At 47.1% G+C, this 27923-nt stretch overlaps 1 protein-coding gene across 2 annotated transcripts in view; it reads right to left on the minus strand.

Annotated features, from left to right (window-relative positions):
• The window catches only part of LOC143981065 (uncharacterized), a 201200-nt gene that overhangs the window by 129845 nt on the left and 43432 nt on the right, over positions 1-27923 (minus strand). For both annotated transcript variants that reach the window (XM_077479051.1, XM_077479052.1), the window contains exon 4: positions 18381-18534. In XM_077479051.1, the coding sequence (XP_077335177.1) occupies positions 18381-18534 (154 nt within the window). The remainder of the gene's footprint in view (positions 1-18380; positions 18535-27923) is intronic.

Here is a 27923-nt window from a genome sequence, read left to right on the forward strand (position 1 = left end):
TAACCACCTCCCGCCCGCCCTATAGCCGAATGACGGCCGTAGAGCAGGCGGGTTCCTTCGCCTGGCCGTCCCTGGACGGCCTTGTGTTTACTTCCGCAATGCGCGCCGCCGGGGGCGCGCATCTCGGAAGTTTTGTATTCGCCGTGTCTCCCGGAGACAGGCAAACACAGATCGCCGTGAACGGCCAATCAAAGCGGTCGTTCACAGCGCGATCGCAGCTGCCAATGGGAGATGATCTCAAATGTAAACATATGAGATCATCTCCCATTGCCGTGTCTCTCCCTCCTCACACAGAGACAGCGTGTGAGGAGAGAGAGGATCTGTAAGTCAGCCCCAGTGCCAACTGTCAGCCCCAGTGCCATCTGTCAGCCCCAGTGCCATCTGTCAGCCCCAGTGCCATCTGCCAGTAGTGACAGTGCCACCTGCCAGCGCCAGTGCCACCTGCCAGTGCCTGCCGTCAGCCCCAGTGCCGTCAGCCCCAGTGCCACCAGTGCCAGTGCCGCCAGTGCCACCTGCCAGCACGAGTGCCACCTGCCAGCACGAGTGCCATCCGTCAGCCCCAGTGCCGCCAGTGCCGTCAGCCCCAGTGCCACCAGTGCCACCTGCCAGTGCCACCTGCCAGCACCAGTGCCACCTGCCAGCGCCAGTGCCATCCGTCAGCCCCAGTGCCGTCAGTGCCGCCAGTGCCAGTGCCACCTGCCAGCACCAGTGCCACCTGCCAGCACCAGTGCCACCTGCCAGCGCCAGTGTCATCCGTCAGCCCCAGTGCCATCAGCACCAGTGCCACCTGCCAGCACCAGTGCCATCCGTCAGCCCCAGTGCCATCCGTCAGCCCCAGTGCCGCCACTGCCACGTGCCAGTGCCACCTGCCAGCGCCACCTGCCAGCGCCAGTGCCATCCGTCAGCCCCAGTGCCGTCAGCCCCAGTGCCGTCAGCGCCAGTGCCACCTGCCAGCGCCACCTGCCACCTGCCAGCGCCACCTGCCATCTGCCAGCCCCATTTGCCAGAGCAATTAGCCAGAGCAAATAGCCAGCACCATCTGCCAGTGCCATCTGCCAGCCCCAGCGACATCTGTCAGCGACATCTGCCAGCGACATCTGTCAGCCCCATCTGTCAGCCCCATCTGTCAGCCCCATCTGTCAGCCCCATCTGTCAGCCCCATCTGTCAGCCCCATCTGTCAGCCCCATCTGTCAGCCCCATCTGTCAGCCCCATCTGCCTCCAGTGCCATCTGCCTCCAGTGCCATCTGCCTCCAGTGCCATCTGCCTCCAGTGCCATCTGCCTCCAGTGCCATCTGTCAGTGCCACGTGTCATCAGTGCCACGTGTTGTCAGTGCCACGTGTTGTCAGTGCCACGTGGGGTCACTTTGTGGGCATTTCCATTGTCCTGGTGCGCCAGGGCCTTCAAAACTGTAATAGGTGGTTGAGAAATAAGATGTGTAATTTATGCTCCTAGAACGCCTGATGGTGCTATTTCAATATTGGGCCTCTGTATGTGGCCAGGCTGTGTAAAAGTCTCACACATTTGGTATCGTTATACTCAGGAGGAGTAGTAGAACGTATTTTGGGGTGTCATTTTGGCTATGTACATGCTATGTGTTGGAAATATCTTATAAATGGACAACTTTGCGTAAAAAAAATGCGTTTTCATTTTTTTTCCACATTTTCTCAAAACTTCTGGAAAAAAAAATGAACCATTCAAACGACTCATTATGCCTCATAGATTATACGTTGGGGTGTTAGCTTTCCAAAATGGGGTCACTTTGTGGGCATTTCCATTGTCCTGGTGCTCCAGGGCCTTCAAAAATGTAATAGGTGGTTGAGAAATGAAATGTGTAATTTATGCTCCTAGAACGCCTGATGGTGCTATTTCAATATTGGGCCTCTGTATGTGGCCAGGCTGTGTAAAAGTCTCACACATTTGGTATCGTAATACTCAGAAGGAGTAGCAGAACGTATTTTGGGGTGTCATTTGTGGTATACACATGCCATGTGAGAGATATAACCTATTACATTGAAAATTTTGTGAGAAAAAAAAAAAAATCTTAATTTTGCAAAGAATTGTGGGAAAAAGATGACAACATCAAAAACCTCACCATGCATCTTAGTAAATACCTTGGAATGTCTACTTTCAAAAAAGGGGTCATTTGGGGGGTATTTGTACTTTCCTGACTTGTTCGGGTCACAAGAAATGAGATAGGCCACCAGTACATCAGGTGTGATCAATTTTGTGCGATTCGCACCACAGCTTGTAGACTCTCTAACTTTCACAAAGACCAAATAATATCCACTAATTTGGGTTCTTTTTACCAAATATATGTAGCAGTATAAATTGTGGCCAAAATTTATGAAAAAAAAATTATAATTTGCAAAATTTTATCACAGAAACAAAGAAATATGCGTTTTTTTCAAAATTTTCTGTCTTTTTTCATTTATAGCGCAAAAAATAAAAACCCCAGAGGTGATCAAATACCACCAAAAGAAAGCTCTATTTGTGGGAAAAAAAAGGACACAAAATTCATTTGGGTACAGTGTTGCATGACTGAGTAATTGTCATTCAAAGTGTGAGAGCACCAAAAGCTGAAAATTGGTCTGGTCAGGAAGGGTGTTTAAGTGCCCAGTAAGCAAGTGGTTAATCACGCAAAACGTGAGTGCTCTATATAAGCCTTAGAGAAAAAAAAATATGCATCCTAAAAAAATAAAAAATAAACATTTAACAGTGAGAACTCCACTTTAATCTAACAATGTCCTCTTCAGCCAGAAACATATTCCTGTCATGTCTATCAAGATTTATATTGGACAGTTCAGATTCTCTCAAATTCTCATTCCTGTCCTAATCAGTTTTTCCACAGAACACGTCTCTAAGGGCCATGTATACAATAGCAACCCCTCCTCTGGAGAGAACTTGTCAGTGATAGGATGGCTATACAGGGTAGGGGAAATATTCACTTCTATGTGTGGCTCTCTAGCTGGCAGGATGAGACATCGCTCCCTCACATGAGACACATTCTGCTGCATTTCCAACACAGAGGAAGCTAACTAAGCAGGCAAGGGGCTAACACAAGGAGATAAGGGATTCATTTATAACCATTTTAAGTTTCTGGCTTGTTCCTACCAGCAGCTGGATTGCTAGGGTGACATGGCCCTAAAATGGATTTATCCATGCGTCTCTACTCCTCTAGGAGATGTTACATACTGAATGTATGTACTGTAAAGTACTGAAGTTACCACTAAATAATGTAAATATTTGTATTCATTTCACTTAACCAGCAAATGTGCACCTGTTAACGAATGGGGTCAATTCTAGGGTGAACACAGGCTATTGATTTTAGTAAATTTGTGCATATAGAATGTTTCCTATAAAATATTTAAGTTAGATTTTGTGTATGTATATGTTAGGATTCAAATTGGGACATTTGATTAACCGCTTGCCGACCAACCGCAGCAGTTATACTGTGGCAGGTTGGCACAGCTGTGCGAATTGGTGTAGGTATACGTTGGCCTCTTTAAGAGATATAGTGGGAACGCGCAATGCCGATGTGCGTGGCCAGCGGCCGCGATGTCCACCGGTGACCAATGATCGCTCCTCAGAGAGCAAGAACGGGGATCTGTCAATGTAAACAGCCAGATCTCCATTCGGACAGGGGAGGAGAGAGAGATCTGCTGTTCCTAGTGATCAGGAACAGCGATCTCGCTCTACTCCCAGTCAGTACACCCCCCCCCCCACAGTTAGAAACACCTCCCAGGGAACACTTAACCCCTTTATCGGGCCCTAGTGTTAACCCCTTCCCTGCCAGTGATGTTTATACAATAACCGGTGGCTATGTATAGCACGGATCGGTGTAAAAATGTCAATGGTCCCAAAAAAAAAAAAATTTCAAACGTGTCCAATCTGTCCACTGCAATGTCGCAGTCCTGCTAAAAATCTCTGATCGCCATTACTAGTAATAAAAAAAAAAAAATTATAAAAATTCCATAAATATATCCCCTATTTTATAGACACTATAACTTTTGCATAAACCAATCAATATACACTTATTGTGATTTTTTTTTGGGGGGGGGGGATATTTATTATATTTATTTGGGATAATTATTTCAAAATTGTCACTTTTTTTGTTTATAGTGCAAAAATAAATACTGCAGAGGTGATCAAATACCACCAAAAGAAAGCTATATTTGTGGGGCAAAAAAAGGACATAAATGTCGTTTGTGTACAGCGTCGCATGACCGCACAATTGTCAGTTAAAAAGACACAGTACCGTATCCCAAAAAATGGCCTAGTCATTAAGGGGCAAATCCTTCAGGAGCTGAAGTGGTTAAACTGAATTTTTCTTTGAAAAGTTTATTGAGAAAGGAACTGGGGTCAGTGAAGCGGAGATCAATGTTTAGCAAAGCATGTTACATATAGAAGTAGAGGTGGCAGTATATACAGAAGAGGTAAGGTAGGAGATTCTTGGTGGAAGCTGCATTAATTTTGCGATGGACATCAGTCCAAGTGGAGCAAAACTCTAGGGAATCAGCTAAATGTACCCTTTAGAAGCATATATAACTACTAGTTTACCTGCCAAAGGATTTTTTATTTTAATTCTGCATAATCAGCCTTGTGAATAAAGCTGGCCATACATGGATTGAAATTTGTTCAGTTCGGTAGGGACTAGAAGTTCGATCCATGTATGGGCAGGGTGATTGTTCCCAAGTCAGTCCATTAATCGACTTGGGTACAACCATGCGATCACTGGTGGTGGCTATGGCCGCTAGCAGTGATCATTATGTTCTGCCAGCTGGGAAGGCTCCCCCCACCCGCAGAACACAATAGTGCTACGGGAGGCACTCCCCCAACACTGAATGTGTCAGTGGGGGAATCAAGCAATTTTCTTTCCTTCCACCACAGGAATTTTAGACCCCTTTCACACTGAGTCATTTTGCAGGCGCTATTGCTCTAAATATAGCGCCTGCAAACTGACCTGAAACAGCCACTGCTGTGTCTCCAGCGTGAAAGCCCTGAGGGCTTAAGGGGCTTTCACGCGGTAAAAAAAGTCCTGCTAGCAGCATCTTTGGAGCGTTGAAGGAGCGGTGTATACACCGCTCCTGCCCATTGAAGTCAATGGGGCACTGCGGCTATACCACTGGCAAAGAGCCTCTGCAAAAGCTCTTTCCGGTGGTTTGTAACCCTCTCGGCCGCTAGCAGCCAAATAGCACAACAAATCAGACAGTAAAGCACCGCTAAAAATAGCGGCGCTTTACCACCGACGCACCATCCACCCCAATGTGAAAGGGGCCTTAGTCTCATCTGACCACCTTAAAGCGGAGTTCCACCCAAAAGTGGAACTTCCGCTTTAAGCACCCCCCCCCCCTACATGCCACATCTGGCATGTAATTTTTTTGGGGAGGGAGTGGGTAACTACTTTAGAGAGGGACTTCCTGTCCCACTTCCTCCTTCCGCCAACGGGCCGCCTAGGTGACTCCTCCTCTCCCCTAGGCGGCCCCTCCCTCTCAGCAACCTTCTGGGACACATGACAGGTCCCAGAAAATTGCCTGTACACTGGGAGAGCATAGTGAGTGCCCGGCCGTAAAGCCGCAAGCTGTCACGGCCGGGTGCCCACAGTTCCAATGGATACACTGAGGAGAGGAAAGGGAGAGGAGTGGGGCTCTATACGGCCGCATCACTGGACCGTGGAACAGGCAAGTGTCTGTTTATTAAAAGTCAGCAGCTAAACTTTTTGTATCTGCGGACTTAAAAAAAAAAAAAAAAAAAGCCTGTAACTCAGCTTTAAGCGCACCTCAAAGATTCTGAGGCCACATGGAAAAAGGTGTTCTGGGCAGATGAGACTAACATTTAATTATTTAGCCTCCACACAAAACGATTTGTCTGATGGAAATCCACTAAAGCACACCATCCAAATATCACCATTCCTACAGTAAAGTATGGAGGTGGTACTATCCTGTTATGGGGGGGTTTCTCTGCAGTAGGGACTGGAGCACTTGTCAGGATAGAAGGGAAAACGGTTGGGAAAAATACCAGCAAATTCTTGAGGATAATCTGCTGCCCTCTGCCAGAAAGTTATCAATGAGAAGGTGGTTTATCTTCCAACAAGACAATAACCCAGTGCACACAGCAAAAATGACCACACAGTGGTTGAAGGAGAAAAGGGTGAATGTCCTTGCATGGCCTAGTTAGAACCCAGAGTCAAATCCCATAGAAAATCTGTGGAATGACTTGAAGACTGCAGTCCACAAACAATAGTGGGTAAATATTGCAAAGTCTAAATGTGCAAAGTTAGTAGGAGACATATTCCAACAGACTAAAGACTAATTAAACCAAAAGGTGGTCCAACAAAATACTGACATAAAGGGGGGTGATCCTTTTTTCAACTCAGTGATTTGGTTTTTGATTATTTTACTGGCATGTTGGTGTTATATCTCTCACTTGGATGTTATAAGTTACACTAGTAATCACAGTTGGATAAAACAAAAAAAACTGTGTTTGTCTATATTTCAGGCTGCAAAGCAACAAAATGTGATTATTTTAAAAAGAGGTGATTCTTTTCTATACCCACTGTATTTATTGCAACAGAATATGTTTCCTTGCAGTTCTAGTTAACAACTTCAGCTCCACTTTACCCTGTAAATCAAAAACAAATGTCCAACTGCCAGTACATTTTACACTATGGGAGACTTTTATCTATTCCATTTCTATATGTGAACCGGAGCCCTTAGTGATACATTAAGGCTACTTTCACAAAACTTTCACTGAAGCATTGCGGGCGCTGCCGGTAAAGAGACATTATATATTTTTTTTTTTAACAACATGGTTGGTTTTATTGAGAAGACAGTACAGAACAAGAAATATGCAGACATCACAACAGACTGGTACAGTACAAAAGTTATCCATAAGTAATACAGCGTAGCTAGAGAGCCAATGAAGCAGAGATTACAATAAAGAAAAATGTTCTTGATCAAGCGGGCTCACAGTCGGGCACGTACATGCCCCTAAAATAAAAAGAAGTACGGAGAAGGAGGGGGGGGGGGGGGAGGGGGAAAAAAAAGGGGGGGGAAGGGAAGGAAAGGGAAGAGAAGGAAAGGGAAGGGAGGGGGAGGGGGAAGAGGGGGGGGGCCCACCTTCAATACCACAAGAATTCAAAACTGTTCTACCCAAGGTAACCATACACGGCCGAACTTCTGCGGGCACCCTCTAACTAGATAAGTCAGCTTATACAGGGGGAGGACAGCATTAACCGCTGCATCCCACGATTCCACCGTAGGGGGCGAAGACGATATCCAGTGCCGAAGAATTTCCCTCCGGGCGTAAAACGCCAGGAGGGAAAGCAACAGCTTACTGTACCGTGGTCGCTGCTCATCCTCCTGAATCCCCAGGAGGGCACACTCGGGTGTCATAGGCACTTCCAATTGCAACCGAATATTAATACAATCGAAAACATCCCTCCAGAACCTTGCAATACGGGGGCATTCCCAAAACATGTGTAGAAAAGTACCTTCGGGGTAATGACACCTGGGACACTCCGGGGACCTATGGGGATAAATTCTGTGCAGCCTCTGCGACGTGAAGTACACGCGGTGTAAAAATTTTGTGTGGATCAACCGGTCTCTAGAGGAGATCAGCAGCCGGGACCCGTCCTCAAAGCACTCCTCCCAATCCTGCCTGTCCAGACGAGGGATGTCCGCCTGCCACTTGTCCCAGAGGGTGTTCATCCTAGGAGAGTCAGAGCGTAACAGGACCTGGTACAGCGTGGTAAGGGTCTTTACAAGGGATTCCTGCGCCAGGGTGTCCTCAACCGGGTCTGCCCGCAGCACAATAGGCCTGGGAAACTGGGCCCTGGCCGCATGCCGCAATTGGTAATATCAAAAAAGCATAAACCCAGGAAGCCCCGACCCCTCCACTAGACTTCTAAAGGGAAGTAAGGACCCCTCGGCATAAATATCCCCGAGGGTCCGAATGTTGTAGCGGGCCCACAGCTGCGGATCCGGAACCGTCTGGAAGTGGGGGATGCCCGGGTTACCCCACAACGGAACAAAGGGCGAATATTGGTCCTCCCGAAGGAACCACTTTCTAGCCACCGCCCATGTCTCGGTAGAAGACGGAAGAGACCGATACGCCCTGGGGCCCCTGTACACCAGATTCCCGAGCTCTCGCATGGAATCCAAGGCCGCCGTCTCCAGGCCCACCGCCGCATTGGCCCCAGACTGCTCAAACCACCATCTCACCGATACTAGGATCGCCGCCCAATAATAAACTTGTAAGTTCGGCATAGCCAATCCCCCACACCGAACTGGCAACTGCAGGTTTGCTCTAGCCAGTCTAGGGGCTCCGCCACTCCACAGAAAGGTGCTAATGTGTCCCTCCAGTTCCCTAAAAAAGGAACCAGGGAGCCACACCGGGCTGTTACGGAACATATACAAAAAACGCGGGAGGAACATCATCTTGAGAATGTTAATCCGTCCCAATAGGGACAGGGGTAAGTCTCTCCACTTAGCGCAATGGTCCTTAAGTTTAGCCACCAGGGGCTGAAGATTGAGCTGACGAAATGCCCGAGTCTCCCTCGCGATCACCACTCCCAGATATTTAAACTCCTCTGCCCAAACCAGTGGGGTCGGTGTCTGTGACGCCCTCGCCTGGGGATCTAAAGGGAATAGGATAGACTTAGTCCAGTTAATTTGGATACCCGAGTATTTGCCGAATTCAGTGAAGATATCCAGGGCTGCCTGCAATGAGGCCCCCGCATCTTGTAGGTATAACTGGGCGTCATCCGCGTATAGCGAGATTTTCTCCTCCAGAGGGCCCACTCTAAGACCCTTGACCGCTGCCGACTCCCTAATTAGAATCGCCAAGGGCTCAAGGGCTAATGCAAAAAGGCTGGGCGACAACGGGCACCCTTGCCTGGTGCCCCTCTGGAGGAGAAAAAATTTGGAAAGGGTGTCATTAGTGCGGATTCTGGCCCTCGGGCTCCCATATAGCATACGCAACCAACCCAAAAATTTAGGGCCCAGCCCAAACCTACGGAGCACTTCCCAGAGATAGACCCATTCCACAGAGTCAAAAGCCTTCTCTGCATCCAGAAAGGCTATGACTCTGGTGCCCATGTTGTCATGAGGCATATCCAAATTAAGGAAGAGCCTACAAATGTTGATATCGGTGCCCTTCCCGGCATGAACCCCGTCTGGTCCCGGTGAATTAGGCCCTCAAGCACCTGTATCAACCGGCGTGCTAAGACTTTCGCTAGCAGCTTAGCGTCTGCGCTAAGCAGCGAAATAGGCCAATAGGCGGCACAGTCTTCAGGGTCCTTACCGGGCTTGGGCACCAGCACCACCACTGCCTCAGTCATAGAATCTGGGAGAGAACCCAAGTCAGCAAATTGGGAAAAAAAGGAGACCAGCCTCGGGGCTAATAACTCCTGGTGCGTTGAGTAAAATTCGATTGGGAGGCCATCCGGCCCCGGGGCCTTACCCACCTGCATACACCCCATCGCTACTTGTACCTCCTCAAGAGAGATATCCCGCTCCAGGTCCTCCCGCTGAGCCGGGCTCAGGCATGGGAAGTCCACCCCATCCAGGAACCCAGCTAATTCCCCCTCCGAATAACCGACCCTAGAAGAGTAGAGCCCCCGATAATATTGCAAAAATCTAGTGTTGATCGCTTCAGGGGTAGTCAGGGGGGCACCATCCGCATCCTTCAACCGCCCTATGTGGGTCACCGGGCACTGTCCTCTGGCCAACCAGGCCAGAAGCCTCCCATTTTTATCTCCGAATTCGAACACCCTCTGGGCACTGGACAACATGGACTTCTTGGTCAGGTCAATTCTAAGCAGCGATAGCTCCCGAAGGGCACCCTGCCACAGAGTATAATTATTAGGCTGCGGGCTGGTGACAAACCTCCTCTCCAGGTCCCGCGCTCGCTCCTCCAATTGCCGCAGAGACTGCACATACTCCCTCTTCCGTTCACCGATCCTTCTCATGTATTCACCCCTGATCCAGGCCTTGAATGCATCCCAGGCACACAAGGGGTCGACAGAACCCTCATTGTGTATCCAAAAGTCACAAAACCCCTCTGAAATCTCGTCCCGGATGCCCACCTTCTCAATCCAGTACTTCGACAGCCTCCACAACCGCGGTCCCGTCGCCCCCACCCCCCCAACCGACACCAGTAAGGGAGCATGATCCGATATGCCCCGGGAGAGGATCTCCGCAGAGACCGTCTCCCGAAGCACAGCGGAGGACGCAAAAGCCATGTCCAATCGGGACAGTGTCCGATACGTAGCGGACAGACAGGTGTACTGTGCATCAGAGGGGTGGAAGTGCCTCCACAGGTCCGTTAACCCAAATGCAGAGGCCCAATTGGACAACCCACAGCTAGACACAGGGGAGGGATGAAGCCTATCCAAGGCATTAGACATGACTAAATTGAAATCCCCAACCAGTAACACCCGCTCCACCCCCAACTGAGCCACCACCCACATCACACTGTAGAGCAGAGCACTATCTGCCGGGGGGGGGGGGGCAAATACAGGCCCACAATAACAAAGGGGATGCTGGAAATCAGCGCATGGATCAAAACAAAGCGTCCCTCCGGATCCGTTTTGATCAACATGGGCTGAAAATCCAGTGATTTGTGCACCAACACACTAACACCCCTGGCATAGCTAGAGTAGGAGGCGTGATAATGCGCTCCCACCCAGGCCCTCTTCAATCCCAAGATCCTGGAACCGATAAGATGTGTTTCTTGGAAAATACATATTTTGGGAGTATATCTGTGCACATATTTAAATACCAGGGACCGTTTTATGGCAGAGTTGAGGCCACGGACGTTCCAAGAAAGAACCGTAAAATCAGCCATGATCTCCGCTCCGCCACAAAAACAGGATCCCTACAAAGGTGTGCCAGCTCCATCCAACCTCCCCCCCACAGGACCAGAACCTCCCCAGCATCTCCAGGCCCCTCCTGCACCAGCGACCCAGTCTCCACGTACCAGCGGAAGAGCAGCCCGCAGAAATAAACCACACATGTCTTCCCAAACCAACCAAACCAAACAAACAAAACTTACACATCCCCAAACCCAGTAACCCATGGGTCGCAACAGGCGTCCCCCCCACCCCCCTCCCCGCACACCTCCCAACAGTGGAGGGCACATACACCCCCCAAAAACAAACATGAACAAGTTCAGATGGGGTAAATGGTAGCGGATTCGCAACCACTCGGGGTTACACCGACAGTCTCAACCACAGAACAGTGGGGTAAATCAAAAAGAAGAAGCGACAGTCAATGTCTCTGTCCCGAGATGCTGGAGTACGGACAAAAATAAAAACATATTAACGAATAAAAACAATAGAAAAAAAAAATCGGTATGCCAGAAAAAGTCCAGGGAGATCCTCAGGAGGAATACAATGGCTCCGGGGTGAAAATTTCCAGGCAAAGAATGTAACAAGCGGTATACCAGGCAGTCCAGAACTTCCAAAATAAAGAAAAAAAAACAAAAAAAGAAAAAACAAAAAAGTAAGGGGTAGCCAGGGGTGGCTGCTAGGCCCCACTACTAGGTCGGTAAGGAAAGAAGGGTAGGGCATCCACTAGAACTGAACGGGAGGAAAAAAGTAAAGGCAAAGCGTTCCTACCAGATAGCCCATATCCAGCCAACCCCAAGCTAACAGAGAACAAACCAACTCCCGGTAACCGATCCACAGCTCACCCACGGGGAAGAGTGTCCAGCCAGGCACTTGCATCTTTAGGGCTAGTGAAGATCCGCACAGTCTCGCCGTCAACCACTCGTAGCTTGGCTGGGAACAGGATGCTGTAACGAATGTTCTTGCTCCTCAGAGCGGCCTTGACCGCATCGAACGACCTGCATTGCCGCTGTGTCTCGGGAGTGTAGTCGGGGAACAGCATAAGCTTGACGTTTCGATATGGAATGTCACCCGCTGCCCTGGCCGCGCAAAGAAGTTCATCCCTGTCGCGGAAGTTCAGCAGCCGCAGGATCAGCGTGCGCGGAGGGGCGCCCTCCGGACCGGGCCTCGGTGGGACCGGGTGTGCTCTCTCCACTGTAAAGTACGAGGATAACTGTGCGGCAGGAAGAATCGAACGTAGCAGGTCCTCCGTAAAGACGGTGGGATTCCTACCTTCCACACCCTCCGGGAGCCCGACAATGCGGAGGTTGTTACGTCGGCTTCTGTTCTCTGCGTCCTCCGCTCGGTATTCCAGTGCCCTGACCTTCGTCTGGAGCGCCCGTATGGAGGCTTCATGGCTGGTCACCGCATCCTCAGCATCTCCAATCCGCTGCTCCGCCGCCGAAATCCGGGAGCGGATCTTGTCAATATCCTGTCGCAACAGCCCAACATCCAGCTGTACGGCCTCGATTTTGTTCGTTAGGGCTGCCTGACACGCCGTAATAGCCGCCATCACCTCCGGGATCCCAGGCGGAGCGTCCTCCACGCGCTCCGTTTGCAACGCCATATTGCTAAGGCACACTGAAGCAGGCCGCTGTACCGGGTCTTCCAAAGGCTCAGTGGGCGAGAGGAACTTCAACTTCTTGGCCCTTCTGGGAGCCCCCGAGCTTCTAGAAGGCATACACGAGTTTCTGAGTAAATTAACACCGTAAACGGATAGTCAAACGGATTATCTACCAGCAGAGCTCAGGCAGCACGTCTGCTCAGTCCACCATCCCGGCCACGCCCCCCCAAGAGACATTATATTTAGCGGCGCTTTACCGTTGTTTTTGCGGCGCTATTCGTCCGATAGCGGGGCGGTTTTAACCCCCGCAATGGCTGAAAAAGGGTTATGCAGCGCTTGCAGGCGGGTTTGCAGCGCTGTCCCATTGTTTTCAATGGGAAGGGGAACTTTAGGAGCGGTAAATACAGCACTCCTACAGAGCTCCAAAGATGCGGCTTGCAGGACCTTTTTGACTGTCCTGCAAGCGCACTGCTCCAGTGTGGAAGCCCTCGGGCTTTCACACTGGAGAGACAGCAGTGGCTGTTTCAGGGCGCTTTGCAGGCGCTATTTTTAGCGATGTAGCGCCTGGAAAGCGCCCCAGTGTGAAAGAGGCCTCAGAGTCTAGAGCCTGGAGGTTGGATATTGTCAGTACCTACATGTGTCCTTGAGGCTGATTATTCACTGCATACAGGTGAGAGTTCTGTGAGCACTGAGCAGTTGTGCGAAGGCACGGGAATATACATCTTTGTTGGTGCAAGCTCAACTTAAGATGACTTTGTTTATTCATTCACTGGCACTTGGACATTTGTTTTGGATTTGCTTGTTTTATTGCATTCAATTATACACATGTAATACAATTCGTTTTTTACAATTTAGAATGGGATTCCCCGAGATTGAGTTAGAGCATAAATTCTGAAGACCAGCCACTAAGAGTTTGATATACACAATGGAAACTTGCCACTCTGGAGCTTGGTTCGCCAAAATGTTAATTCACAAATACTATAAAAAAAGGAATCTGAGACTTATTGCACATATGCTAGGAGACTGGCCACTGACTAGGGTTGATACACATACCTTGGGTACTGATCACTGAAGGTTTAACAATTCAATGGAATGGGTCACATTCAGTGATGGTATTTCCTGCCCAACCCTACATGGGGTATCATTTTTGCCCAGGCACTGCGTTGGATTAAGGTGGGTGATCAGGATGCCTGCAGATTTTTACAGCTGCCCAGCCTGCAAATGTAGACAAGGCTTAACGTAAATAGTTGAAACAGTGTAAAATTTATTATGCTGACAAAATAAATGTGCTAGGGAATATTTGTACTATGTCATCCTTAGAAACGCCCTGCCCATTGTGAACCTTTAACCACTTGCTTACTGAGCACTTAAACCCCCCTCCTGCCCAGACCAATTTTCAGCTTTCAGCGCTGATGCACTTTGAATGACAATTGCACGGTCATACAACACACATACAACACTGTACCCAAATTACATTTTTATCATTTCTTTCCCAGAAATAGAGCTTTCTTTTGGTGGTATTTAATCACAGCTGGGGTTTTTATTTTTTGCTAAACAAACAAAAAGATGAAAAATTTTGAAAAAAAAACAAAACAAACATTTTTAATAGTTTGTTATAAAATTTTGCAAACAGGTAATTTTTCTCCTTCATTGATACGTGCTGATGAGGCAGCACTGGTGGGCACTGATAGGCACAGTTAAGGCAGCACTGATAGGCACAGATAAGTCGGTACTGATGAGCACAGATAAGGCGACACTGATGGCCACTGATAAGATGGCACTGATGGGTCCTGATATGTGGCACGGATGGGCAGCGATAGGTACCACTGATAGGTGGCACCGATGTGCAGCACTGTTCTTCATGCACTGATTGTGGGCACTGATATGTGGCACTGTTGGCACTGACAGATAGCACTGTGGTCACTGGTAGGGGGCACTGTTGCCTACTGATAGGTGGCACTTGTAGGGGGCACAGAGGAGCTGGCGGCAGCTCGCAATGACCGGGACGGATTTCCCTCTCACTGCTGCCGGTGCTTTTTTTTCTCCTCTCGCTGAGAAAAAAATAGCCGATTACCTGCTGAGTGGCTGACAGCTGATCACGTGGTATGGGGTTAGGATCGACCCCTTACTCCGATTTGTGATCCAGCGAGTCAGACTCGTTGATCGCAGAGTGCGCCCTTCAGGAGGTGCACAGGCCGCTCATGCACGGGAAGAAGTCAATAAACGTAGTCCCCGGCAATGCAGGTCTGCGCCGCAGCCATCATTCGGCTATAGTGCAGATCTTAAGTGGTTAAAAGGCTAGTAATGAATAGACTTGTGCAGTTGCCATTTTTTGGCAAAGAAGTCATCTCTTTGTCCGCTCTCCATCCCAGATGTAAGAATACACTAGCCTACTAGGAAGAAAATAAGATGAAGACAATAAGAAGAGTACTACTTTAGCTATAATAAAATGTCTTTCAGCATTAGAAATACACATGATCCGAATGCATACATTTAACAAGAAAAAAATATACCCAATGCTAAACAGTTTTTGGGGCACTTTAAAATAATGACAAGCTGTAAAGTGCTTTTTCGGACATTTGAATAAATTATGAGAACTTCTCTCTTTTCCTGCATTTTCACGACAGTCCTGAAGGCACAATATTATTATTATTATACAAGTTTTATATAGCGCCAACAGTTTGCTCAGCGCTTTACAACATGAGGGCAGACATTACAGTTACGTTACAATTTGGTACAAGAGGAATCAGAGGGCCCTGCTCGTTATAGCTTACAATCTAAAAAGGAAGGGGCAATTGATGCAAAAGGTAATAGCTGTGGGGGGATGAGCTGATGGAGGAAGTAAAACAGTGTTAGTTAGAAGCAGGATAGGCTTCTTTGAAGAGAAGGTTTTTCAGGGATCGTCTAAAGATGGATAGATTAGGGGACAGTCGGACAGATTGGGGTAGGGAGTTCCAAAGGATGGGAGAAGCTCTGGAGAAATCCTGGAGGCGAGCATGGGAGGCGGTGACAAGGGAGCTAGAGAGCAGGAGGTTTTGGGATGACCGAAGAGAGTGGCTTGGTTGGTATTTTGGGACTAGGTTAGTGATGTAACTAGGGGCAGAGTTATGGATGGCTTTGTAAATTATTGTTAGTACTTTGAATTTTATTCGTTGGGTGAGTGGGAGCCAGTGGAGGGATTGGCAGAGAGGGGTGGAGGACACTGAATGGCTGGTAAGGTGGATGAGTCTGGCAGCAGCATTTATTATGGACTGATGGGGGGATAGTCTATGTAAAGGTAATCCAATGAGGAGGCAGTTGCAGTAGTTGAAGCGAGCGATGACCAGGGAGTGAATTAGAAGCTTGGTGGTGTCATTAGTTAAAAAGGGGCGTATTCTGGAAATGTTGCAGAGGCTAAGGCGGCATGATTTGGATAGGGCTTGTATGTGGGTCTGAAAGGACAGTTCGGAGTCTAAGGTTACCCCTAGCACCCTGGCATGTGGGGACGGACTGATAGATGTGCCATTGATCTTGACAGAGAAGTCAGGCGAAGGGGCACGTGGAGGAGGAAATATTAAGAGCTCGGTTTTAGATAAAGTTTGAGGAAGTGGTGTGACATCCATGCTGATACGTCTGTTAGTAGATCAGTGATGTGTGAGGAGATTGATGGGGTGAGCTGAGGGGCCGAGAGATAGATTTGGGTGTCATCGGCATATAAATAGTAGTGAAAGCCATGGGAGGCTATCAGCTGACCCAGGGAGGACCTGTAGATCGAGAATAGTAGAGGTCCTAGGACAGAACCTTGCGGGACCCCAACGGAAAGGGGAGTTGGAGAAGAGGAAGTGGATTTGTAAGTGACACTGAAGGTGCGATGAGATAGGTAAGATTCAAACCAACAGAGAGTGCAGCCATGGAGACCAAGCTAATTTAGTTTTTTGAGGAGGAGGGGGTGGTCAACTGTATCAAAGGCAGCAGAAAGGTCCAAGAGAAAGAGTATGAAATAATTACCCTTGGTTTTGGCTGTTAGTAAGTCGTTAGTGAGTTTTAGGAGGGCAGTTTCTGTGGAGTGCTGTGGGCGAAATCCAGACTGAAAAGGATCAAGGTTATTTTCAATTAGGTGGTTGCTCAGTCGGTTGTAGACTAAACGTTCAAGGTGTTTGGAGGCAAAAGGGAGTAAAGAGATGGGTCTTAAGTTGTTAAGATTGGTGGGGTCTGAGGCCTTTTTTGGTATGGGAGTGACTAGTGCATGTTTCAGAGCGTTGGGGAAGATGCCAGTAGAGAGTGAGAGGTTGAAGATATGAGTTAAGGAGTGTAGGATTGAGTCAGATGGTGACCGTAGTATTTGAGAAGGAACAGGGTCCAGGGGGCAGGTGGTTAGGTGGACATTAGAAAAAAAGTTTAGCGACTTCCTCTATAGTAGCTGGGTTAAAAGAGGAAAGTATTGATTGTGCAGGAGGACAATGAGTGTAAGGTGAGGGAGATGTCTGTAGTGGGGAGATCTCGAGACGAATCGCCTCAATCTTATTTTTGAAGTGATAAGCAATCTCCTGGGCAGTGAGTAAGTTAGTGGGTGGAGGTAATGGAGGATGAAGTAGAGTGGTAAAGGTAGAAAAGAGTTGACGGGGACTGTGTGAGAGGGTGTTAATGAGAGTGATAAAGTAGGTCTGTTTGGCAGCGTGCAGGCAGGAATGGTATTTTTGGAGGGCAGATTTATATTGGCTGAAATCCCGCTGTGACTTAGTTTTACGCCACAGATGCTCAAGAGCACGGCTACGTTTGAGGCTTCTGGTATTGTCTGTCTGCCAGGGTTGTAGTGGTCGGGGCCTGATTCTGTGCGTAGTGAGGGGGGCGAGGGTATCCAGGGTGGATGACAGTGAACTGTTGTAGACAGAAGTAGCCATGTTGGGGCAGGACAAGGATGAGATTTTGTTGTAGAGAATCTGTAGCAGAAAAAAGAGAAGGGTTAAGATGGTGAAGGTTTCTACGGGTAATAGTTTGGTAGTTGGAAGGCAAGGAGGAGGCAGACAAGGAGAGAGCGAAACTAATAAGGTGGTGATCAGATAGAGGCAAAGGAATATTAGAGAGGGTGTGTGGAGTGCATAGGTAGGAGAATATGAGGTCAAGGCAGTTGCCAACAGAGTGAGTGAAAGCACTTGTCCATCGTTTTAGATCAAAAAGAGGAGGTTAGGCTCAGCAGCTTAGAAGCATCAGGAGTGTTAAGATTAACAGGGATGTTGAAGTCACCAAGAATGATTGTTGGAATTTCAGAGGAGAGAAAGTAGGGTAGCCAGGCAGAGAAGTCGTCAAGGAAGTTTGATACCGGTCCAGGGGGCCGATAGATCACAGCAATTCTCAATGAAACCGAAGAAAATAAACAAATACAGTGAGCTTCAAATGAAGAGTGGGACAGAGAGGGGGGTGGATGAAGAACCTGAAAAGTGCTTTGAGAGGATAGGACAATTCCAACACCACCTCCTTTCTGTCCACTAGGCCTGGGAGAGCGAGTCCACAGGAGGCCACAATAGGAGAGAGAAGCAGGAGAAGGAAGGTCAGATTCTTGAATCCAGGTCTCAGTAATTGCAAGTAAGTTCAGGGAGATAGCGATAAATAGGTAATGGACGGTGGTGAGTTTGTTACAAACAGAGCGGGCATTCCAAAGGGCACAGGTGAAGAGGCTAACTCTAGGCTTAAGAGGAATAGAAATGAAATGAGATTGTGTGGATTGCGGCTGCTATCAGAGGATAGGTTGTGCCGGGTATGTTGGCTGAAGGTAAATGATAGTGATCCAGGATTTGGGGAAATATCTCCAGAAGTTAGGAGAAGAAGAAGGGTGAGAGAGGTGATATGGGAGTGTGACTTATGTGGGGGGACACGTCCCAGTGGGCTGCTGGTTTTATTGGTATATGGATTTAGATAATATAGACAGTAATTCAACAAACTGTCACATACCTTGAAGGTGAGAGGATCTGCAGTCAGCAGCATGAGCCTTCTCTAGCAGAGACAAGATCTTATGCTTGAGGTCTTCATGTAGTGTGTTCATGTCAGCAGTGATACATAAGGGTGCCTCCGAAGAACTAGATTCAGTTTGAGACTTCACATTCGCCTTTGCAAAAGAGAAACAGTATAAAGTTTAAACAAGAGGTCTTGTTAGTAAGCGAAAGAACTACATATGTACATATAAACACACACACACACACACAGCACACTTGCATACTCAACCGTACACATACATACATACACACCACCAGTCAAAGCGTGCATAATAAATAATTTCTATATGTAGCACCATATTCCAGAAGGTAGGTACTAGTAAGGGTTGTTTTACTAGGTTTATTCAGCACAGGCAAATTTAGGCAGGCTTAGCCCTTGTACACACGGTCGGAGATTCCGACAACCAAATCTGTCGAATTTTGTCCGAAACTGTTGTATACACACGGTCGGACAAAGTTGTCAGAAAATCCGACATGATGACGTTATTTCGTTACGACGGGACTATGTTCACGCTAGTAGCTAATAGCTATGGTGTAGGAATTTGATCTGACGATGCGTGTTACTTTGTCCGATCGGAATTCTCTACACATGATCAGAGTTTGTTCGATTGGAGCATTTTGTCAGAAAATATTTCCGGCAAGTTGGAAAAGTTGGTCCGACGGATATTCCGACGGAAACTGTCCGATGCAGACCACACACAATCGGAATATACGACAAAACACTCCGATCTGACACATTTCGACGGAATCTCCGACCGTGTGTACAAGGGCTTATGCTGCAAGCTAGGCCTGTGTTTTGATTCTGGGGCTGGGAGTGGTTAGAGTAGCAATGGGTGTGGCCACCTGGTCTCCACTCTGAGGCGCCTCCCCTGTTTCCAGGGAGAACGTTCTGGAAGAGGAGGCTGGGCTTAGAGCTGGAGTGGAAGGCAGCACATGTGGGAACTCTGACCAATCCTTAACTGGCATTGGCAGGGGGCGGGCCTCCTATATATATGCTGAGGTCACATGCTGCTGGTGTGGAGTAGTCAACTGGGTGAAGTGAGGAATGAAGTGCTGGGGGGGGGGGGGGGGGGGGCGTGAAAATGAGGATCGGGGATGCTCTTTGCAAATCCATATATATGTTGGAGTTTACAATCACTTTAGGGTCCTCTTTAGAGAGATTTCCCTTTACTTCCTGTTCCAATGACACAAATAAAAAAAATGTAAGAGAACACAGGCAGCAATAGAAAGCTCTACATTTCCCTTTCTTTACAAGAAAAAAACATTTCTGTTGTTGCACGAGTCCCTGATAAAAAAAAAAAAAAAAAAAAAAAGACTTTCACTCACTTTAACAAAATGAAAACAGTAATGGAAATGAACTCCTCTTTAAGAAACAAGATCTGGATGGATTGTCACAGCGGAAGACAAAAAATATATTGCAAAAAGGTGTAAATATAATAAAACATAAAAAACGAAAACAGGCAGAATGTTACTCTGGACACAGTCGCTACTCATATTTTGACAGTCATGCAGATGAGCCCACCAAAACGCACACTCTCTGCATATGGGCTGCTCACCCATGGGTAGGGTTGTCAACTGTCCGGGATTCACCTGGACAGTCTGGGTTTTAGTCCACCTGAAACCTGGACACTTTCTTCAGACAGGAATATGGCTTGGAACAGGGCTTGACAGGAGGGTTAGGGAGCACTACGTGCGCCACATTACTATTCCCGTTGGAGTGCCCAAAAGGTGTCCCAGGTCTGTTACAATCCTATAGTGTATACTAAAACAAAAAATATTTACTTTGCACCGCTAAAGTGTTCAATTTGGGCTTGAAGAAAAAGTAGCAACTCTGCCCACCATGCTGGAGCAAGCGACAGTGTCTGTCCAGCTGCTGCACCCCTACAGACTTTGAATGGAATGCCTGCATGCAGCAACTGTGGCTTCAGCTACTTGACTTCAGCTACTTCAGCTATGGTCTATTCATGCCCAAGGGGTCTCAGCGCCCATGTGAATGAGGCCTTGAAGAGCCAATTGAAAACCAGTATTTTTTTCTCAGTTTGCTCAAAACATGCACATGTATAGCTAAAACAAAGCTTATTTTCTTTAATGCCGCGTACACACAACCGGACTTTCCGGCAGACTAGGTCCGACGGTCTTCCCGACGGACTTTCGGCATAGTTACGACTGACTTTCCAAACAAACTTGGCCACACACGACTGGACTAAGTCTGTTTGTTAGTCCGTTCATTTTGAACGTGATGGCGTAAACAGGACTAAACAAGGACGTTCAATAGCCAGTAGCCAATAGCTTCCCTTGCGTCGTATTTGGTCCGTCGGACATGCACACAGATGAACGGTTTTCACAATTTTAGTCCGTTGGACAGATTTGAAACATTTTTAGGTCTGTCGGATTTATTTTATGAAAAACGATCGGACTAGCCCACACACGATTGGATGTCCAACAGACTAATCCCTTCGGACCTAGTCTGCCGGAAAATCGGCTCATGTGTACGCGGCATTTCTGTCACTATAGTCAAGGTTTAAAAATGAACTTACCAGTAGAACATACTAATAACTTCGAAGCTACTGTTCTACAATCTGACATGTGTGGGGAAACGCTGCAAGCAAACAAGCCCAGTATATCCATGCCTTAGACTGTATTGTCTGACACTGGCATACTGGACAAGTTTAGACAAATCCTATGAAGTTTCCCCAACATGTGAATTGTCTATATGCATTTCTGATTTAGAAAGGAAAGGGGAGGAGGAGGGGGGGAAGGGCATCTTTAAAAATCCAGACAGTTCCCAACACTCAGAAGACATTGTGTATGATACCAGTTCTGAGGCCCAGCCATAACGTGTCAGGCACAGCAGCATTTAAATGCAGAAAAAGGCAGCATATCATTCCCCTCCGTGTGTATTTATACTATCCTAGACAATTACATGTCTATTAAAAAACATCACCCATTTCTCCAGTGCAGACAGGAACTGCGTTCTCTGTTCCCCTACGTAGTCTGGCTCCTGCAGTTGTCACTGCCAGTCATCCTCTCGCATAGCGGCCAGATCTAGAATGGAGTGCCTATAATCAGCATACAGTAAGACAGGCAATTGAGTTCCTTCCAGGATTTATTAGTCCTTTGCTGTTATGACTGAAGTTGTAGATTTCCTCTACTGGAATATCATCTGCCTTCTGTTGAATTGGGGAGTAGTACGGTATACGAATTATGTAGAACTATGGTATGCTCCACTGTCAGGCCCATTCACACCAAGTAGCGCAACATTGCTTGCCGAGCATATGCGCCCTACAATGGGCTGCCCTGCCAGCAACAAACAAGGCAGAGAAGTGCATCCACCGTTTTAAACTTCCAACATTGTGCTGCATTTGCTGTGCAAAGTTTGGAGTGCCAATAATAGCAAAATGACACCACAAACATGATACATGTTCTTTGTACTTTGGTGAGTATGGGGTCTCATATCAAGACCCCTAATGACAATTCCCCTTCCTGCCAATCTTGTTTACATACATTTACTTGGTTTACTACTTGTATTGCAGATACACTCAAACATCTACCCTTGAAGAAGCGAGCATGGTCTCACGAAACTCGTTGGATACTACTGATTCTTGTACATAACTTTGATGCCTGTAATTGCTTTTATATATGATTTACCTTTGTATCTGGATTGACTTCTTTTCACATATGTATATCTCACCAGCCTGCCTACTACTGCCGTTGTGTTCTACATGAACGACAAGTTGCAATAAATGTAAGGCTAACCATATTCATCTAATTTAAAGTCCCAGGGCGACTCCTTTTTTTTCATGTTCTTTGTACAATTCATGAACATACTCTGGGGTATGAAAGTTATATAGTTACATAGTAAGGTTGAATAAAGACACCAGTCCATCCAGTTCAACCTGTGAGTGAGTGCGGGTGCGTGTCCACAACCCCTATACATTGTGTCCCATCAAGATGCCCATCTATTATTATTATTAAAGGTACCCATATAACGGCATCAATTTTGTGTTCGAATTGTTTCCTAGGTGCCCACTGAATTTTGAAACATTCGCTGCTGCATCTCCTGTGCAATCCATAAGGCAGTGTAACCAGCGCTGAAATACAGCTAACTTTGTAGAGAAGATCTATAAAAACTGATTTAAAGCAAAAAAGGAAAACATGATTAAAGAACGCTGAACTTTAAGTGGAGTTCTGCTTAAAAAAATAAATAAATAAAAGTCAGCAGCTATAAATATGGCAGCTGCTGACTTTTAATAATCGGGCACTCACCTGTCCCAGGGTCCTGCGATGCGGGAGAACGAAGCCCCGCTCGTCTCCCCCTCCTCTCTACAGCGCCGGCATTGTAACTCTGGGCGTTTCACAGCAGGGCAGCCACGTCAGTGTCGCGTCGAGCCATGACTGGCCGGGCAATCATCTGGGACCTGTGCCGTGTCCCAGATGATTGCCCAGTGGGAGGAGAGAGGTGATCTCCCTTCCATTGAAGCTGTGTGCTGAGAGCAAGTGGGAGCTCGGACCCTCTAAATAGGGGGTACCCCCCTCCCCAAAAATGGCATGCCAAATGTGGCATGTCAGGGGGTCACCTCTCTTAAAGTGGAAGTTCAAATTTAGGGTGGAAGTCCGTTTTAAAATATTAAACACCTAAGATTAGTTAAAAAATTTTTTTTTAATAAAATCAGTACAAGGGGACATGGTTGCCACTTTTTCTTCAAGCCAAACCCGAACACTTTATCGGTGCATAGCAATATAGTTTTTTTTTAGTATACACTATAGGATTGTAACAGACCTGGGACACCTTTGGGCGCTCCAAAGAGAACAGTGATGCAAAACGCATAGTGCCCTCTCACTCTTCTGTCAGGCCCTGTTTCAAACCACATTCCTGTCTGAATGTGTCCAGGTTTCAGGCAGACTGAAACCCGGACGTATGATTCAACACCCAAACTGTCCGGGTGATAGGGGCTTCTCTGAAAAACCATTGCACAGAACAGGGAGGTATGACATATTTGTTATTTTAGAGTAAAAAAAATTAAATCTTTACACTCATTTTAATAGAGCAGAGGGATTGACAACAGGTACTCATCAAGAGTGCTGACTATGCCTGCCTTATCCATCCCTCTCCTACATTTATAGGATCTGTACGGCTTTTATGAATGTTTTTTCATCTATAAATGGTGGAGACAGATCTCTCCTTCATCTAACCGACCCCAATATATAGATCATTTTTAATTCATAGAAGCTTCTATCGGTACTCTTGTTGAACACATCTGATAGGTCCCTTGGCTCTTTTAATCCTTGCAGCACTGGAAGACTACAGCTGTTGGGGTAGAAGGGGAATCAGGGGAGAGGATGTCAAATAAAACCACAACCGGCAGCACGAGGGACACTACACATCGATTGTAAGTACACCAGAAGATTAAGACCAGAAGATTAAGACAGCGGTGGGGAGGGGGAATTGGCAGAAAAAGATTTCAACTAAAGCAGGAGCCAGCAGCACAAGGAACACATCACATTAATGGTATGTAATGTCCCTGTGCTGTTTTTTTTTTTCCTTTACTAAACTTAAGCAAGGTATAATCGGCCAGTGCAGCAGGAAAACCAGCATTAAATCTGCTCTTGCAGCCAATGGCTGCAGAAATAATATGTGTATTCAGACGGGGGGGTTTGTGGAGTCCCCATTATCAAAAGAGCAAAGCAGGAGCGATCCCTGCATCCCCATTGCTCGAATTTGAGGATGTCAGTTTTTTTTTTAGTTCAACCCACTAGCTGAACTAAAAAAAATAAAAAAATAAAACTCAAAAAGGTGTATACCCAGGCTTTAGGCTATAACCGAAAGATGGCTATAGCGCAGACTTACATTGCTGGGAGAGCGTCCATGGATCCTTAGGATACAGCTGATCACAGACCAGGGTAAAGGGTCAATCACAGCGGCCCTTTACCACGTGATCAGCTGTGTCTAATGACAGCTGATAACATTGTAAATACAAGCCGGTTATCGGCATTCCTTTCCTCACGCTGACAGCGTGAGGAGAGAAGAGAGAGGAGAGAAGAGCCGGTAACCGGCTTGTGTGAAAGGGACATCTACAGTGAGTAACTGTGTATGGAGTACTGCTGGGTAACTGAGTAACTGAGTACTGCTTAAATTAGAGTCAGGAAGCTAGTTTAACAGTTAATCGGGCAGAGTAAAATTCCTAATCCTCTAGGGGTATCCCCATTAAATTAGTATAATTACCAACAGGTATGGTAATGCAACTCGGTGCACATCTTGTGACATGTATGCATTCCTCAAGCATCTGATCGAGGGCGAATACTGTTGCAGAAAATGTGAGCATGTTCTGAATCTAGGGAAGCAGCTGGCAATACTGGAAAGTCTCTCCAACCTGAAAGAGAGTTTGGAAGGTACCCAACAGGTGTAACAATATGTGTAGCGCTTAAAATTATTACCATATGCATGAACACACAATGGTTAAAAAGCGAAAAAAGGGACCCCCCTGGGTGCTGCAATAAAGTATAACAGTACATAGGCCAGTGGAGGAGTCCTTGGTAAGGATGTAGGTGGATCAATCAGATCCCAAAGGCAATACACCAGATGTGGTGGGCACACATACCAACGGCAGTGAGTGAATTGGGCCCGTAATTCTCCTATGGGTATCGCCTGGAGTGAATGGATAAGCAGCTCACAATCCCCGACCAGTGAAGGTACACGAAGGACTGCAGGAATGCCAGCCAGGTATGTTTCCAAAACATCCACAGGAACATGGACAGATCAGGATCAAAAAAGGGCAGGATGATATATATTAAAAAAAAGCACCATATGGTGCATGTCAACCAATATTTATTGGAATAAAATTCTCACAACAGCTTGTAAGATAATGTTACCAGAAAAAATCCAAAATCCAATAAAATGACATGGAATGGTGTCAGGGCTGGCTTAGCCTTTCCTCCTCTGGGCTGGCTGCTCAGCTGTAAGCTAACTGCCAGCTCTCTTCTCTTTCCACCGTTACCAGCTGTTCCCGATGATGCTTGTCTGACCTGCCTATTTAAAGCCTTCCAGCTCATTTCTCCATTGCCTTCTCGTTGGTCACATCACAAGGAACCATCTCCTGCTGTTTGTTTCAAGACTGGCTTGCTGACATCCCTCCTGGCTTCTTTTCCTGCTTGCAGTTGCTCTCATTGGATCCCTGACTTCAGGCCTGGCTGATTACCCGATCTGGTTAATGAACTTTGGACTGGCTGACTACCCGATCTGGCTACTGGACTCTGGCTATGCTTAACTACGCTTTTTCTTTTAACCTTTTTATTTTTATTACTAAACAAGTGTGATTTGATTGTAATTCTGTCTCAGTCTGATTCATGGTTCCTGACAAATGGACAGAAAAAGCAATGCGTTAGTCTCAAATGAGCAGGTTGGGTGACATTTAGGCGGGGTAGAGGGGAAAGCACTAAAGCCGGTTCTGGGCTGGAACATCCCAATAAGTAAGCCCTGTTTCGTGATGTTAGAGAAACCAGACAAGAAGCGGCATTGCTGGAGCAGAGTGACACCACTAGCTGCCAGGGGAAAAACTCCTCCAGTGAGGGCAGAGGCAAGGCTAAGGAAAGACAGATCCTGGTAGTAGGGAATTCAATTATTAGAAGGACAAAGAAGGAAATCTGCCACAAAGACCATAAGCACCAAACGGTATGTTATTTACTGGGTGGTCTGGTCTGCCACATTGCGGATCGGGTGGACAGATAATTGGGTGGGGCTGGGGAGGACCCAGCTGTCATGGTACATGTGGATACTAATGACAAAGGTAGAGGAAGATGGAGAGTCCTAAAAAACTATTTCAGGTACTTAGGCACTAAATTAAAGAGTAGGACCTCCAAGGTAGTATTCTCAGAAATACTACTGGTACCTCAAGCCACACCAGTGAGGCAACGGGAAATTAACAATTGGCTGAGGATCTGGTGTAGAAAGAAGGGGTTCAGGGTCCTGGAGAACTGGGTTGACTGCTCAGGGTCAAGCACAGGATAGTCAGGAGAACCAGCCAAGGTTGGGGCAACTAGACAGGGATCGTCAGGAAGGCACATAAAGGTCTGGGTTTCTAACAGACAGAGATGGGCAGGAAGAACACGCCAAGGTCGGTACACAGAAGTCAGAGATAAACAAAGCAGGACACCACACAGAAGCTCGGGGCAAAGCTGGCTTGTAGTGAACGGGGTTAAATAGTGTTTCCTGTTGAGAGGCTGGGGTGGAGCCATGCTAAAAGCTCATACTTAAACGCCCAGGTGTGGGGGCACAGTCTCTCAAGGCTGAGACACAGACCTAAAAGGTAAGCAGATAGTCAGAGCATAAACCATTACTGCAGATTTATGACATGTATAAACAGAAAGAAAGTGAGGCCAGAACATATTGGCCCCATTAGGGATGATGAAGGGAATATGGTTACAAAAAGACAATGAGAAGGCAAAGGTTTTAAATGCATTCTTCTGCTCAGTTTTCACAAAAGGAAACAGGAGGAATATAGTAACCAAGACTGTAATGTTGATAAAAAGGTCACAGAATGCCCCCTCATGGCTAATAGAAGACAGTATCAGAAATAGGCTTGATTACATCCGAGGGGCTTAAAGCAGAGTTCCGCCAAAAAGTATTTTATTTTTTTAAAGTAAAAAAAAGCCAAAAGCACCCACGATGTCCTCACCCGAAGTTGATCTGTCCCTTGGTTCTCGGTTGGAGGCACTGGCATCTTCAGTAAGGGAATCAGGAAGTGAAGCCTTGCAGCTTCACAGCCTGGTTCCCTAATGCGCATGCACGAGTCGTGCTGCGTGTGCTCAATGGTCCGTGCTGTCTTCTGAGACCTGTGTGTCTCCCAGAAGACAGGGGGGGGGGGGGGGGAGGGGCCGGACATGGTGTTGATCACCACGGAGCCTGCAGGGATCTATGCCCGGAAGTAGGAGCAAATACCTGGATTATACAGGTGTATTCTCCCCCCTGAAAGGTGCCAAATGTGACACGGGAGGGGGGGGGGGGGGGGGCTGGTGGAACTTCACTTTAAGGAACTTGGCCAGGTGATAGCTAGACCATTGTTCCTAATTTGTATGGACAGTTTACTAACTGGAATGGTACCAACATTTAAAAAAGGGCCAAGATATATCTCTGGAAACTACAGATCAGTCAGCCTAACATTGATAGTATGTAAGCTAATGGAGGGGACGATAAGCGACTAAGATTTTAGTAATAAAAACTATATCATTAGTAGTAATCAGCATGGATTCATGAAGAATTGTTCTTGCCAGACCAATCTATTAATGTTCTATAAAGAAGTGAGCTGCCATTGAGATAAAGGAAGGCCTGTGGATGTGGTGTATCTAGATTTTGAAAAGGCCTTTAACTAGTTGCTGACCGCCGGCCGTCAAATGACGGCCAGGCGGCGCACCTATTGTGTCATATGACGGCCTCCCGCTTAAACAGGGAATGCGCGCAATCCTGCGCGCGCATCCCTGCTTCTTCGGTGGCGGCGTGTCACGGAGA

Source organism: Lithobates pipiens, unplaced genomic scaffold (genome assembly GCF_037356315.1).
Source record: "Lithobates pipiens isolate NorthernLeopardFrog02 unplaced genomic scaffold, aLitPip1_a1.2 Scaffold_1, whole genome shotgun sequence".
Lineage (NCBI taxonomy): Eukaryota > Metazoa > Chordata > Amphibia > Anura > Ranidae > Lithobates > Lithobates pipiens.